This window comes from Cladophialophora psammophila (assembly GCF_000585535.1).
Source record: "Cladophialophora psammophila CBS 110553 chromosome Unknown aczJe-supercont1.12, whole genome shotgun sequence".
NCBI lineage: Eukaryota > Fungi > Ascomycota > Eurotiomycetes > Chaetothyriales > Herpotrichiellaceae > Cladophialophora > Cladophialophora psammophila.
In genome coordinates this window covers 1052760-1066342 of record NW_006912933.1, presented here as the reverse complement: position 1 = coordinate 1066342, position 13583 = coordinate 1052760, and the positions used below count along the sequence as shown (strand labels likewise).

The window sequence follows — 13583 nt, the reverse complement described above, 5'->3', positions numbered from 1 at the left end:
GGTTCCAGTGCCTGGCAGACTGGGCCACCTCAGAACGAACAGGCACAGAGACAGCAAATGCAAGCTTCACGGTCTCATATCTCCTCTCGACAGCAACAACCTACAACCGGTAGAGACGGCTTCTATCCCACTGATACCTACTCCAGGAATGCTCCGATGGAGTTCTCCTCGGAAGCTTCCCAACCTGTACGACGAGCAAGCCAAGCACCAAGTGGGCCTCCCGGGCTGGGGCAGCGGCAAGCAAATCAACAGGGCGACATCACGCCTGGTGACCCAAGCAGAGTAACTTCGCCGTCCGGACAGACACAAATTTGTATACCTCCCCCACTCATGTGACCGCGCCAACTGCTGACGGTGGATTTCTAGCTCGATCGCCTATATCTCAGAGTATGAATGCGGCCATAGGTCAAGAGAGATTCTTGGGGCAAGATGGAAGGACGCAGTTACAGGAATCGCCGTCACAGTCACTGGGAATGCAGCCGCGAGATATGTTCGGAGATCGGGAGATCGGAACAAGAGCCGACCACGACTCGATCTTCGCAGGTATGGGTGAAAGAGACCGATTCGGGATGAAGGGTTATGTTGCAGAACAAGACAATGCGAGCCCAGCTGCAAGAAGTTTGATGAGGGGGGTAGACTTGTCAACTCTCGGCATCAACATGGGCTCTCAAGAACCCCTACTGTCATCCTACCCCGGGCCATGGGCCGAAGCCAATGCAACACCACTGCGGCCATTGGATTCGGAGTACAGCATACCAGACTGCTACACTGTCAAGAAAATCGCACCACTGTCTACTCGAATCACCGGTTTTGTGGATGAAACACTATTCTTCATATTCTACACCATGCCTCGGGATTACATACAAATGCTGGTGGCTCAAGAGCTGGTGGCGCGCAAATGGCGGTACCACATGAGAGAGAAGCAGTGGCTCACCAGGGACGACGCGTCGCCTAGCCCGGTGCTACTGGATGACAAAGTGAGCGAGCAAGGCTACTACATCTGGTGGGACACGAAACTTTGGAAGAAGGTTCGGCGGATTTACACATTGAGATACGAGGACCTAGAAGAGCAACCCAGCATGGGCAATCGGCCTATTCATGCAGGCACAATGGGAGCAATGTCGGGTATCAATGGAGGAATGGGCGTCGGCAATTTCAACGCCGTGCCTAGTCTGGAGAGGATGGCAGCCAGCGGAAGAGGCTTCTAGGCCACCTTGGATGGTGTACCATCAAGGACCGAATTGTGTTGTGTGTTGCAGGGCCCAAGGCCCTGCACATGTACCTCCATGACGCTGTGCAGAGACCGGCGCAGCTTTCTATTGCAGACAACAAAACTGAATGTACTATTCAAATCTGCAAAAGACTGCATCTTGCACCTGCCCATGAACTAACTGGACCATGGGACATTTCTTTTCTGATACCGCGTGGCGCCAAGTCCCCCGCCCCGCTCGCATCAGGCGTCGCCGCCTCCGCTGTGGTGACTCCTCATCGCTTACAAATTTCCACTATCCTTTTGGTTGACCTCTTTCGTCGGATTCTCGCGATATTCTCTCCTTCTCTATTTCGTCTCGCTCGCCTTTACCCCGTGATTTAGATAGTCATTCCTTCTATGCATACTCTTCAGAGTTTGGTTGCAGGCACATAACACACTTCTATTCCCCCCCCCCCCGGGGGTCGTATGGATAAATGAAGGAGCATCTGTTTCCATTCTCTCCCGACTATACCACTGAACAATGTGCCATTAAGGTCGACCCTTCAGCTTCCGTCCGCCTCAACCTGCCGTCTCTTGAGCACCAGAGGCACAGTTGCCCACAAACTTATCAAGCCTCGTGTTCAGCTCGTCGGTGGCTGGGTGCAGATCTCCATCAGTTATGCCGCTTCATTCCTGGCTGGCCCGTTCCATGTTGCACAGTGCTTCAGCTATCTCGAGCCGCACCTTTTCATTCGCATACGCTGGTGTCATCGTCTAGCTCCGAGTCGTCATCATCATCATCATCATCTTCTTCTTCTTCTTCTTCTTCTTCTTCTTCTTCTTCTTCTTCTTCCTCCTCCTCCTCCTGGACCGCTCTTTTGTTGCCAAGATAGTCCTGCAAAGTCGACCTGCGAACAAGCGTTCTCTCGCGTTCAGGGAGCTCCATAACCTGTGCCTTCCAGTTCGGATCAGCTTCTTTATCAGCAGCCTTGTATACGTCTTCCAGCAAATCGGCATCGAAAGGGAGACCAATCTCCTTCGTCCAATCCTGCAAATAACCAGACTCCCATAGGTACGGCCCAATGGTTGGCCAGGGCTTCCGGAGACGTAGCTCTTGGATCAGCGAAATCTGCCAGTCATTATCGACAAAACGCCCTCCTTCATATCTCCAAAGTAATTTAAGGCGTTCCAGAACGTATCTTGCATAGAGAAATCGCGCAGATGGCCTGTAATTCGTTCCAGTCCCGGGAACATAGGTATTCCCCGTGCCAGACTCATTAAGAGGGCCTCATTGTAGACGTCGATGATGAATGTCGTGGGCTTTCAGTGTTACGCCCCTTCTTATGGGAAAGATAATTTTATCGGGGTTCACTACGATGACTTCGAATTCAGGCTTTTCAGGGGATGAGTCTTGGGTCTGGGCTATGAAGATATGGCCCATATCGAAAGCTTTTTTGACTCGAAAATTGAGCATCAATCCATTTTCTGGCTTCATCTTATATAGAGACGAGCCAGGTCCGCAAACTTCTTCAATGAATTTGTCCGGCATAGCGTATGGCATGAGATGGGCCGCTGTCATTAGACTCGGATCGAAGTAAGCCCTTAAGACTGGACACCATAAGAAGGTAGGATCCGTAGGGTCTCTTGAGTTATAGACATCAATCAATTCTGTTCTAAATTTCCTCTGCGTCAGATCGTTTTTTCGTTTCGGGTCCTTTTGGAGCCCGGTACATAGCTGTCGGTTAGATTTGGTGAAGTAGAGATTAACAGCGAGCCGAGCGTTCATCCTGTTCTGGTTTGATCTGATATTCATCTCCTTCATGTCGGGCAATTCGCTATCGTAAAGGTCCACTGAGGCCCGGAAACGGAGACCGTTGAGATTGATTCGTTGACCCCAGAGTTGCTCATTGAATTTGACGGCCTGTTTTTTCGTGATACTATTCATTTTAAGCTGTATCTTCGTTCTTTCCAGCTCGTTGATATTCAAGTCGAGTTCGTAGGACAGGCAGTCTTCGGTCATTTTCAGTCGTTTGGCTGAGCCATCTTCGAGATTTTCTATTACCCGTTTCAAGCCCCGAATTTTCTCTCTGAGGGTATCGTGGTTGGCCTGGTTCTGATTTAAAAGATCAGATAGGGATTCCGTGTTTGTTGGAGGTTCGAAGATGGTCGTATCTAGTATGGAAGTTCGTTTGCGAGGTGAGGTGGACGGGCAGCGTGGTGAAGTTAGGGATGATTCTTTTCGGCATGGTTCAAAAGATTTCTCTGTCAAAATCGACTTGCATTTATGGGGCGATCGTGAGCGTTCCATCGTCAGCGTCAAGCCGTCCATAGTACAATGCAAAGAGAGGAACAGGTCGATGATTGAACAGCAAGGTAGGTTTCGAGTTGGTATACACGAAAACCTGTGAGGCAAGACGAAGAGACTCAGTTACAGTAGAAGAGGAATGTATTAGACCAATCTAGGGGTCATAAAGATGAATAGGATTGAGAACGAAGAGAAGACCTATCGGTGCTGGAAGAGACTTGCATTTAAATACTAGCGGGTGCCGCAGTGCCAAGAGGCTCTGAATTTAAACAGCATTTCGACGATACGCGTTTGGTCCTCACACCTTCGGTCCTCAAACACAGCCAAAACTTTCTTCATGTCAGGGTGCATCAGCTTGCTTGGTTCACTGCTCCGGTCAGAAGGCAAGTCTGATGTTGATGAGAGCGCTCATGTCCAAACCCAGAACCGAGCGACAGTGGATAATGCGAGTTTCAGCGATGTCATGGACTTCGACACCCTCGCTGACAAGGTGGAAGCCTTGCAGTTGGAACTTGAATTTGCTTATGAACTTTGTGACCAAGCAAACATTCAATTTGACAAGTACCGCACCGAACTGTACGAACTCACCAAGTCTCTAGAATCTGAACGGGAAAAGGCCGCCAGAGCGCAACGGTTACTGGTAGAGGAGCGAGGTAAATGTGCAACCCTCGAGGCACGGGCTAAGAATCTCAAAGTCAGCTTGGAAAACGAGTTTGTTCATGTCGCCAAACTTCAAGCAAGACTTAACACCGAGACGGCATCTTTAAAAGCCATGAATAAGCAGGCTCGGAAGGTGGAGGAGAAGCTGATTGATACTCAGCTTGATCTAGAGTATCTCAGGTGCACCACAAGGGTCGAGCCACCACACGACCCTATGGCCACCCTCGCACAAGATTTTCCTCTGCCGGCACAACCATTTGTTGTTGTGTTGATAGATGGCGATGCCTACCTCGTGAGCATTTATCTCATCGTGCTATACCGTTCGATCCACTAACTCCGCGAGAACAAATAGTGGGCTTCAAATATCTCCGGCTATGGTAGTCCGCAAGCTGGCGCTTCGGCAGTCAGCCACGTCGAGGGTCCCGGCCCAGGTGCCATCGCCGCTACAAGCATCCGCAATGAAGTCATCAAGTACATCTTGAATCAGAATGGGACTATCCCAATAGCATCCAAGGTCGTCACTCGCGTTTTCCTCAACTTTGGGAGTGGGAGTCGATTAGGCATGGTACACACCCGGCGTCGAAGTGTTCCCCCGGGTGTGAGTGCAGCCGATTTTGCGGTTCAGTTCACCGAGAAAATCCCATTGTTCGATTTCTTCGATGCCGGAAGAGGGAAGGAGAGGGCAGACGACAAAATTAGAGGTGTGGCCTGACTTCCTTGTTCAAGACACTTATGAATTAACTGACCATTCATAATCACAGAAAACTTCCACCTCTATCTCTCAACGCCGAATTGTCACGCAATATTTGTCGCTGCCTGCCTCGATAATGGATTTGCTCGGATGCTTGAGCAGTATAGTGACCATCCGGTGGCTCGTCAAAAGATCGTCCTCGTCTCGCCCGGCTACGTCGCATTCGAGATACAGAAATTAGCGCTCAAAGTGGTAGAGTGGCCGAGCGTATTTGCTGCGCGAACGATGCCGGCAAATGCTGCTGCACGGCATGAGAAAGAGACGCTAAAACTCCAAACGCAGAGAGCAGGCACCCAGCGCAGTGCGTCTACACCGGCAATAAGTTCTGGGGAGACACAATCCTATCTCCCACCCAGGTTGTTGGACCTGATACCTCTGTGGAATCCTGACGTAGGGATGAGCAAGGCTTCAAATGGGGTCGGCTTTAGGGTCCAGCAAACAACAGGCGCTGTCGTAGAGCGTCTTGATCTTGCACAGATGATCGACACTGTTGAGGACATTGACTGAGAACCTGGTAGAAGAAAGGTCGCGCGATATCTGGGGGATATGTGGAGGATCTTGCCGGGCGCACCAGCCGGGGGAGGTGGACTTGATGACCGGACATGAGCGCTGGCCCCTGCATTTTCGGTTCTTCGACTTCATATCAACTACATCTGGCATGATCGGGAATTCATCTTAGACAGAGCAAGGTCAGCGATACGTTATTGAATGCTGCTATCGTTTCATAGCTCAATCTTTGTCGCGTTCGAGCCTCTCCAGTCTTCAGTTCCCCTGAAATATGCCGCTCTCCTTTATCGTCTGGGCCCTCCTTCTCCTCCGTCTCTCATGTTCAGCCGAATCCTACGGCTGTGATCTCTACGACCCTTCCAACCCCTGCTACACCGGTGGAAGAGTCGACAGTGACCTCAGCCCCGACCCGCTCCCTTTCTCGACCCGGGCGTACTGGATGCGGCGTGCGATCGGGGCCCTGGCGGATATCAACGAGGGTAGCCCTTGTCCATTTGCGGCCTTCGGGGCAGTCATCGTCAATCATACTGCGTCCGAGATAGGAACGGCTGAGAGCCAGCTGGGCCAGGAGGTGTGCATCGGTGCAAATTCGATGGCGAGGGATGGAAATCCGACCTTGCACGGTGAGTTGCCTAAGTGGTCGGTTTCGTGCCGGTGGCAAAGAAAGCATGGCTTTGATGAGTCTTCTCTCTTGTTACTTTCCAGAGTCTCGAGAAGCCCGGTCGTGGGTTACGGCGTTGTATAAAGGGCGGCTGTTTTCCCCGTCCCCTGCATTCTCATTCTCATTCTCATTCTTGTATCCAGCGTTCCATCAAAATGCATTGGATTCTCACCACCCGGCGATATAATAGAACACCGTGCTGACTTGCTGAAAGGCGAAATAGCAGCCATTAACAACTGCAGCCGAATATTGACTGATCCTGATGGGCCATACAAGCTCTCGGGACCTGAGGCGCTGAGCGCATTGGGTGATTTGAGTCTGTATACCACGGCCGAGGCGTGTCCTATGGTAAGATGCCCCAGGCTTTCCCCATCTGTGACCTTCCGAACATTTCCGGGGGTTGACTCTCCCTTGAGCAAATGCGTCTCTGACATCTGCAAACGGCTTGAAGTGCTCCTCCGCAATCATCTACGGCGGGTTCCGCGAATACATCTTCTCCACGTCAATCCCCACGCTCCGCTCGTACGACTGGCCTCAAATCGTCATCCGCTCGAGAGAAATCTTCTCCCGAAGTGTCGGCAGACTGTCTGCGCACCGGACGCGGATCTTGGGGGAAGTGCTGGCGAATGAGACTGAGGAGTTGTTCAGATGGCAATTTGCAGACGGGGATTGTCCTAGAGGATGTGAGAAAGAGGGCAGTGGCTGTGTGAAATCAAAGAATTCAGATGCGGGAACGAGGAGAGACGAATTGTAAATAAGCGACGTGAGTTGGAGGAAGTTTGACGACTGTCACCATGTTGGGAACAGTTGAGAGGACGGAGCCTTGGGCAGTCTCTAGCAGCACAATGTCGACGTGATGGTCTGATGGTCTCAGCCTCGCCAGCGTTTCATGCCAAATCACTAACCGCTGTACCATCAAGAGTCATTGGTCGAATCATAGATACCTTGGCGTATAACCACAACCGCCATTACGCGAAAGCACATACCATAAAGTGCTCAATAACGACAAAGCGGCCGCTATATCGCATATGATTGACAGGGGAATCACTCTACTTTGTCAGACCATACCACTGGTTTTTGAATCCGGCTTGGGCAGATAGACAAGTAATAGGAATACCGGGATACCGAGTACAGTTCACCGCTCCCCGCTGAGTCACTGATTAGCCGACTATTTTACCGTGGCTCTTCATTTCTGACAGCAACAATGTCAGAATTAGGAATGCAATGTCAGAAACTAAAGTCGCCATCAACAACATTCCCATTCGATATCTCAGGGTCTCAGGAACGCCCTGATCTTTTGTCCCAATGACAGACTGGAGAAAGACTCCACATGAGTTGTTCGCAGACCTTCCAGACATGCTTGAGACTGTTGGAAGACCGACCCAGAACAACGCAAAATCCATCTTCCCCACATCTTGTCCCATGGGCCATGGAGCTCATGTGGGAGCCGAGCTATCAAAGTCCGGGGTACTATGTTGTCTCGGTATGAAGGTAGAGTGGGTTCGGAATCTATACATATACTCGTACTTCGCGGCTGGTTTTCTCTGGGATATAAAGGGTGATGGACTGCTGTCGAGTCTATCGAGACATCTCTATCACAAGGACTTTCTCAACACCCGTCACCTGATTACAGACTCCCTGTGATGCAAGATGGGCAAACTTACGTGGTACAACATCGCTATCTGCCTGGTCGTCTCCTGGGGAGGCTACAGCTATGGCTTCGGCTTTGCCATATTTGTCACCAGCATCGGGCAGCCTTCCTTCTACGAGTATTTCGACCTTGACCGCAAGTTTTTTTCTGCCCTTACTTCTCGTGTAGTGACTGATCCTCTGGCAGCAACCAGCAATTACACCGCAAAGCAAGTATCTTGCATTCTCGTCCTAATCAAAGATCTAACCCTCCTCCAGCATCCTTGGAGCAATCAATGCTTTATTCAACTTCGGTTTGGCAATCGGCGCTCTGGCTCAAGGTTGGCTCGTCGATGTCATCGGGAGAAAGAAAGCCTTCATGGTCGCTGCTATATCCTCGTTGATTGGCGCTGCCCTGATCACAGGCTCCGTCGCAATTGGTATGCTCATCGCCGTTCGGTTGCTGCATGGTTTCGGTCTAGGCATGCTCATTTGCCTTGTTCCCCTCTACTTGACCGAGGTTGCACCTCCTCGTCATCGAGGCTTGCTCAGTGGGCTCACAACGCTGAGCTTCGGGATGGGATACGTTGTGTATGTCCATGCTTCTTGATGTGCAGGGAAATAACACTGATGCCTTACAGGTGCGCATGGATCTCTATCGGAACTTACTATGCAAAGACATTCAATGTCCAAGTGAGAGTACCTTTGGCACTTGCCTGTGTTGGGCCAGTGGCCCTTCTCCTGGGGCTGCCCTTCATACCAGGTGCGCCCGGCTTCCGTCAGTGATAGGGTGGGCATGCTGACCGCCCTGCAGAGTCCCCCCGATACCTCTGCCTAAAGAACAGAGCCAGCGAAGCATGGGAAGTGCTTCAAAAGATCCATCACGATCCCGGTGATGAAACGGACTCAGCAGCACACGCCGAATACATACAGATCGTGAGACAGGTGGAATTCGACAAGGAGCAAAAAGCTGGGTACGTTGAAATGTTTAGAAACCCATCGTGGCGGCACAGGAGCCTGCTCACCTTGTTCATTCAGTGAGTCGCCCGCCGAGCGTGCTGGAATTCGCGCTAAACTTCCCCTTCTAGGTTCGCGGCCCAGTCCACTGGTGCAAGTATCCCCCAGTTTAACTGTCTCCGTAACATTCGGCTGACGACGTGGACTAGATCTTGGGGATAGCCAACTTCCTTGTCCTGATCTTTACCAGCCTGGGAATGAGTGGCGTCATGCCATTGCTGCTCTATGGTTGGGACTATCACCACGAAGCTGCGCAAAGAATCTGAGCTGACCCTTGGAACAGCGATCTATACCACAATTGGTACCATTTGTGTCGCGATCGCCATCTTTACTGTCGATAGAGTCGGTCGTCGAACAATGTTCCGTATGGTTCTCCGTTCCCCCTCTCCAGCACCAGTCATGCTAACGACGTTGTCATCCCCACCAAACAGTCATCGGGTTCCCAGCCCTAGCCGTCTGCCTCCTCCTCGAAGGCATCCTCCAATGGCAATATCTCGGCACGGACAACAAAGGTGGGCTGGCAGGCTGCGTGCTGATCATCTACGTCTACATCGTCATGTTCCAATGCGTCGATGGTCCGTCGTTCATCTGGATGTCCGAAATCTTTCCGACAAACATTCGAGGTAGAGGGATCGGCCTGGGATTCTTTTCGTACTTTGTGGGTGCGATTACATACACCACGCCCTCAGCGCTGGCGTTTAAGAACATGTAAGGATCGACTTTTCTATCTTCAAGGTTCCCCCGATCCCCAGTGGGGCTGAGAGTCGTAGGTTCTGCGACGAACGGCCACTCAGCCACCGGGGAGGAATTGCCATTTACGCCTTCGCTAACCATTTTATTCCCGAGGACAGAAAATACCGCATATACTTCCTCTACATGGGACTCTGCCTCATCTCCACCGTCATCGTGTACTTCTACATCCCCGAAACGAAGCAGATCCCGGTGGAGGAGATCGGGGCCCTGTTTGGCGACGAGGTCATCGTGCATCTGACTGAGGACGGACATGGGATCGTCGAGGAACAAATGGAGCTGAAGAAGATTGCGGGCGAAGACGTTACCGTCACAGAGGTGGTGCATACTGAGAAAGTGTAGGTGGGTGGGCAAGCGAGGTTGCGGCTTGAAAGAACCTATCTAGCTGTACCTCCGCCGCAGGACTCGATCGATATCACTTACCTAATCCCTCTTATTTAAGATGTGCAAACTGACGCCACTACCATGGCTATCTTTGACGCAGCTTGGATGAACTGTCATTAGTTGAACCATCGCCAATCTCGAAAGATATCGGAGTAACACGAATGAAAGACGGTTTCGAACACAAAGAGATTCCTCTTCTCTGTTTGATATGTGAGAAGCTTGTTAGTCTTCTTCTCGCTGCAGCCGGTACGTACCTGGTGGATTCTTTCACCGAGCTCGCAGCCTCTCGGCCTGCGCCGACGAACGGAACCAGGGTGCATCGGCGGGTCTCTGATCTGGCTGTTTGACCGAAGAATCCTATATCAAAGACTAGATTTCGGCTGGGGAGACGTTCATCTGATGGGATTCCTCCACTTTTGCACTTTGCGTGGTCTCCCATTGCGTGCTCTGTACGCCTAGAGTTAACCGTGGCGAGAGCGGGACTTGCCCCAAAAACATGTAGGATGATACTGATAGCCTGGGAATTGGAACATGTTGTATGGCTGCGATGGGACAATCGTGGGCTCACACTATGCCACCCTGGAACACGCCGTCTCCTTGGCCCAGTTGTGGGTCAATATCATGTCGCAGACAGCAGTCGCTGGGCGGAATCGCCTTCGGTAGTGTCGGGTGAAAGTGCGACGAGCGCGACGGGTGGGCGTCCGGGATGAAGGCGAGAAAGAGAGAAAAGAGCTTGGGAGAGAGGAGAAGGATGGGGCAATGATGACCAGGTGCTCATAGCAATCACAGGAAAGACGGCGAGGAAGACGTCCTCATGAGCCCATAGACTGGCCCTCTTTTGTTTTCAGAACCCCGGCCGACAAGTCCTCCTGAATGATAGCGTACTCTCTCCGATTAAAAGGCGAGCCCAAAAGCCATACATTCACAAGCCTGTCGTTCGTCAAATATGTGAGTCTGGAGCGGTCTAGTAATACGTCTTTCCTCCATGAATGTGATAAAGCCAAGACGCGTCTGGATATATCTTCAGCTTCAGTCTTTGCTTCCATATTTTTCACGGTAGTCCTTCATGAGTTCGAGTTGCTCCTGCCCGGCTCCCTCGACCTTTCCAGCCTCAATAGCTTCGAGCAAGTCTTGGAACGTGAGCACAGCCCTCACAGGCACACCTAGCTCGTCCTCGGCCACCTTCATAGCACTTCTCGGCTCTGCGTCGGAGACACATTCCTGTCTGGTTAAAAGAAGAACCACCCCAACCACAATACCACCCTGAGCCTTGATGATGGAGACGGCTTCTCGCAGGGCAGTGCCAGCAGTCATGACATCATCCACAATGACCACTCGCTTGCCCTTGAGCGGCGCTCCGGCGACGATGCCTCCTTCTCCATGATCCTTTGCTTCTTTTCTGTTGTATGCATAAGAAACACCTGCAAAATGCTTCCCGGCGAAAAACAGCTCTCTGGCCACAATCGCACTCATCGGGATTCCTTTGTATGCCGGACCAAAGACGACGTCAAAATGAGGTGCAAACGAGCCATCTGCGTCTGCGCCAGCTTCTTCGGTGCCAAGGGGAAGGGAGAAAGGAGGAGAGGTTAGCACTGAAGCAAAGCCACGTGCGAGAGCGTCTAGAAGGGACGAGGTGTGCAGAAGGGAAGAGTTGAAGAAGTAGGGAGAGATGCGGCCAGACTTGAGAGTGTAGGTGCCAAAGGATAGAGCAGAGGCCTTCAATAGCAGAGTGAGGAGAGCGTCCTTGTAGGATGTCTCCGTCGCCATGGTTGAGAGCACAGCGTGGGAGAAGTCGTCCGTTCAAAAGGATCCTACAGGACTGAGGGTATCTTGAAATAATCAGAAGCGAGATCTGAGTCGCGCCTTGCAGTGACGGTGCCTGCCAAGAGCAAACTTTTCTTCCTCCAAGCAAACGAGGGGTTCAGTAGCAAAGAGGGGAACCCATCTCCACCACGACTGATTCCCGAATAGGATTAGCCTTGGTATTATTGCTTGGCACTCCGCTACATCCGCCAAGCCCGCCCCACCAAGCTTGACAGTCTCGACTGCTCGAACAGCAGCTATTCTTAATCGATTCAGTCAACATGGCAACGTGGCATCCTGCACATGCAGCTGAATTGTGTGGTGCCCTTTGTCACAAACCCAGCAGACTTCACGACAAGGAATTACCGTGATTATCTTGCCTCAAGCAACCTCGTAGTCTACTAGGCTATTCGCGGCCAAGTTCAGGTCCTTCCCATGATGATGCATCGATTTGGGGAATATTGGATGAGCCTTGCTAGAGTTTGCTGATCAGCCTTGTTGTCTTCTCATGAGTAGGTTTGGTGTAGTCCGCCTCGCGCACAAGTTTACTGCCATGTTGAACGTGGCTGGAATCGCCCCTGGAAGACGAATTTACTCGAGTGTTGCATACCTCAAGAACAAACCAACCCTTTGCGTCTTACGCGTCCAATCAATCGTACTCCGAAGCAAAATATATGGCATCTATAATATCTGGAGCAACTTTCTTTCATTTCTTTAGATTGTGGCAGAATCCGCTAAAGCCCGAAAAATGGAGGTCAAGAAGCTCGAAAATGAATCTAGTGCATTCATAACGCAGTGGGTGCAACTCCTACCAACTTCTCCAGTGCAATTCTCGATGATGTTTCGAGTTGGACAGGACAGACACATTATCAAAACGTCGAAAGAAGTGAGCCTTCGCAATTAATGTCGAATTTTCTAACTCATATTGAAGGGATTACCTGCAGCGAACGGGGCTGACACGTTGTTGGTCACTGTGTTTCCAGTCAGAGACGACGAGACAGTTGATGCGGAATGTTTGGACCCAAAAAAATCCAAGAATAAAGGAGAGTGGGTGATGTATTCCGGGTCGAGTTTCTTCAAGATGTCGTCTTCACTGTCAATTCAACCAACAGAAAAGAAATCCTGGTCACACTTGAAGCTGAAGAACTGCTCAAATCTTGGGGCAATGAATGGTTCGAGGTGCAAAATCCAACGGAAAAAAAAAGAATCAGTGCCTAATCAAGGAGTTTACATCAGTTGTTCGAGGTCTTCAGACTCTACGGCGATGACCGGGCAATATTCTTGACTCCCTTCGTACCAGGCATGAAAATGTATCTGCTCTAAATCTACTGATGCGTAACAGCACACTAACAGCCCATAATCAGCATCAGCATCTCAACATTGCTGGCGAAAAGATGCACACGAAGGCCATTGCAGTTCCCTCTGAGCTACAATTGCAAACTTCTGTAAGAAATTCGTTGGCGAGTGTCAGGGTTGCAGTGAAAGACAACTTTTCACGTTAAAGGAATCTGTACTTCTCTCTGCGGTACAGCACACTACGAGCTATACCAGCGCCTAGTGAGACAGCTACGTGCATGGCACCAACTCTGACCAAGTTGGCATTGTCAATCACTTTGTTTCGGACCCGGAATCGATGCTTGGCGTGGAAAGAGAGGTCTCCTTTGAAGAGGCTTGGAGATTGTCGCCACCCGCCCATGCGAATGGTGAGACCCTGCAGGAGTATATGAATGATGTATGGTCCCAGCTCCTCAATGCAGCCTTTCCACTGATTCGAGGATAAGCGTGCCGCGATTTTTTCTTTGTTGACGATTTCCACAACTTGGATAAGTTTCGTTAGGACTACTACCACAAATTCTCTAGACAGCCATATGTTAGTCCGCCTGTCCGCCAGCAATGGTAAGTTTCCTTTCGAGAAGTGATTCCT

At 50.9% G+C, this 13583-nt stretch overlaps 7 protein-coding genes across 7 annotated transcripts; 5 read left to right on the top strand and 2 right to left on the bottom strand.

The window, feature by feature from the left end:
- Positions 1-156: 156 nt before the first annotated feature.
- A1O5_08074 (uncharacterized protein) lies at positions 157-1208 on the top strand (the record flags this gene model as incomplete). Its single annotated transcript, XM_007748659.1, has 2 exons — positions 157-313; positions 367-1208. The coding sequence occupies 2 exons, from the start codon at positions 157-159 to the stop codon at positions 1206-1208; spliced, it is 999 nt and encodes a 332-aa protein (XP_007746849.1).
- A 732-nt stretch (positions 1209-1940) lies between these two features.
- On the bottom strand, positions 1941-3212 carry A1O5_08073 (uncharacterized protein; the record flags this gene model as incomplete). Its single annotated transcript, XM_007748658.1, has 2 exons — positions 1941-2321; positions 2568-3212. 2 exons carry the CDS (start codon positions 3210-3212, stop codon positions 1941-1943), a joined length of 1026 nt encoding a protein of 341 aa, XP_007746848.1.
- A 748-nt stretch (positions 3213-3960) lies between these two features.
- Positions 3961-5415, top strand: A1O5_08072 (uncharacterized protein; the record flags this gene model as incomplete). The annotated part of the gene is made up of 3 exons (XM_007748657.1): positions 3961-4449; positions 4510-4858; positions 4919-5415. The coding sequence occupies 3 exons, from the start codon at positions 3961-3963 to the stop codon at positions 5413-5415; spliced, it is 1335 nt and encodes a 444-aa protein (XP_007746847.1).
- Positions 5416-5686: 271 nt separating this feature from the next.
- On the top strand, positions 5687-6830 carry A1O5_08071 (uncharacterized protein; the record flags this gene model as incomplete). Its single annotated transcript, XM_007748656.1, has 3 exons — positions 5687-6038; positions 6291-6424; positions 6528-6830. 3 exons carry the CDS (start codon positions 5687-5689, stop codon positions 6828-6830), a joined length of 789 nt encoding a protein of 262 aa, XP_007746846.1.
- An 896-nt stretch (positions 6831-7726) lies between these two features.
- A1O5_08070 (uncharacterized protein) lies at positions 7727-8746 on the top strand (the record flags this gene model as incomplete). Its single annotated transcript, XM_007748655.1, has 4 exons — positions 7727-7866; positions 7985-8296; positions 8347-8468; positions 8520-8746. 4 exons carry the CDS (start codon positions 7727-7729, stop codon positions 8744-8746), a joined length of 801 nt encoding a protein of 266 aa, XP_007746845.1.
- Positions 8747-8947: 201 nt separating this feature from the next.
- On the top strand, positions 8948-9814 carry A1O5_08069 (uncharacterized protein; the record flags this gene model as incomplete). Its single annotated transcript, XM_007748654.1, has 3 exons — positions 8948-9086; positions 9154-9430; positions 9493-9814. The coding sequence occupies 3 exons, from the start codon at positions 8948-8950 to the stop codon at positions 9812-9814; spliced, it is 738 nt and encodes a 245-aa protein (XP_007746844.1).
- Positions 9815-10885: 1071 nt separating this feature from the next.
- A1O5_08068 (orotate phosphoribosyltransferase) lies at positions 10886-11623 on the bottom strand (the record flags this gene model as incomplete). The annotated part of the gene is made up of 1 exon (XM_007748653.1): positions 10886-11623. The coding sequence occupies one exon, from the start codon at positions 11621-11623 to the stop codon at positions 10886-10888; it is 738 nt and encodes a 245-aa protein (XP_007746843.1).
- Positions 11624-13583: the final 1960 nt, after the last annotated feature.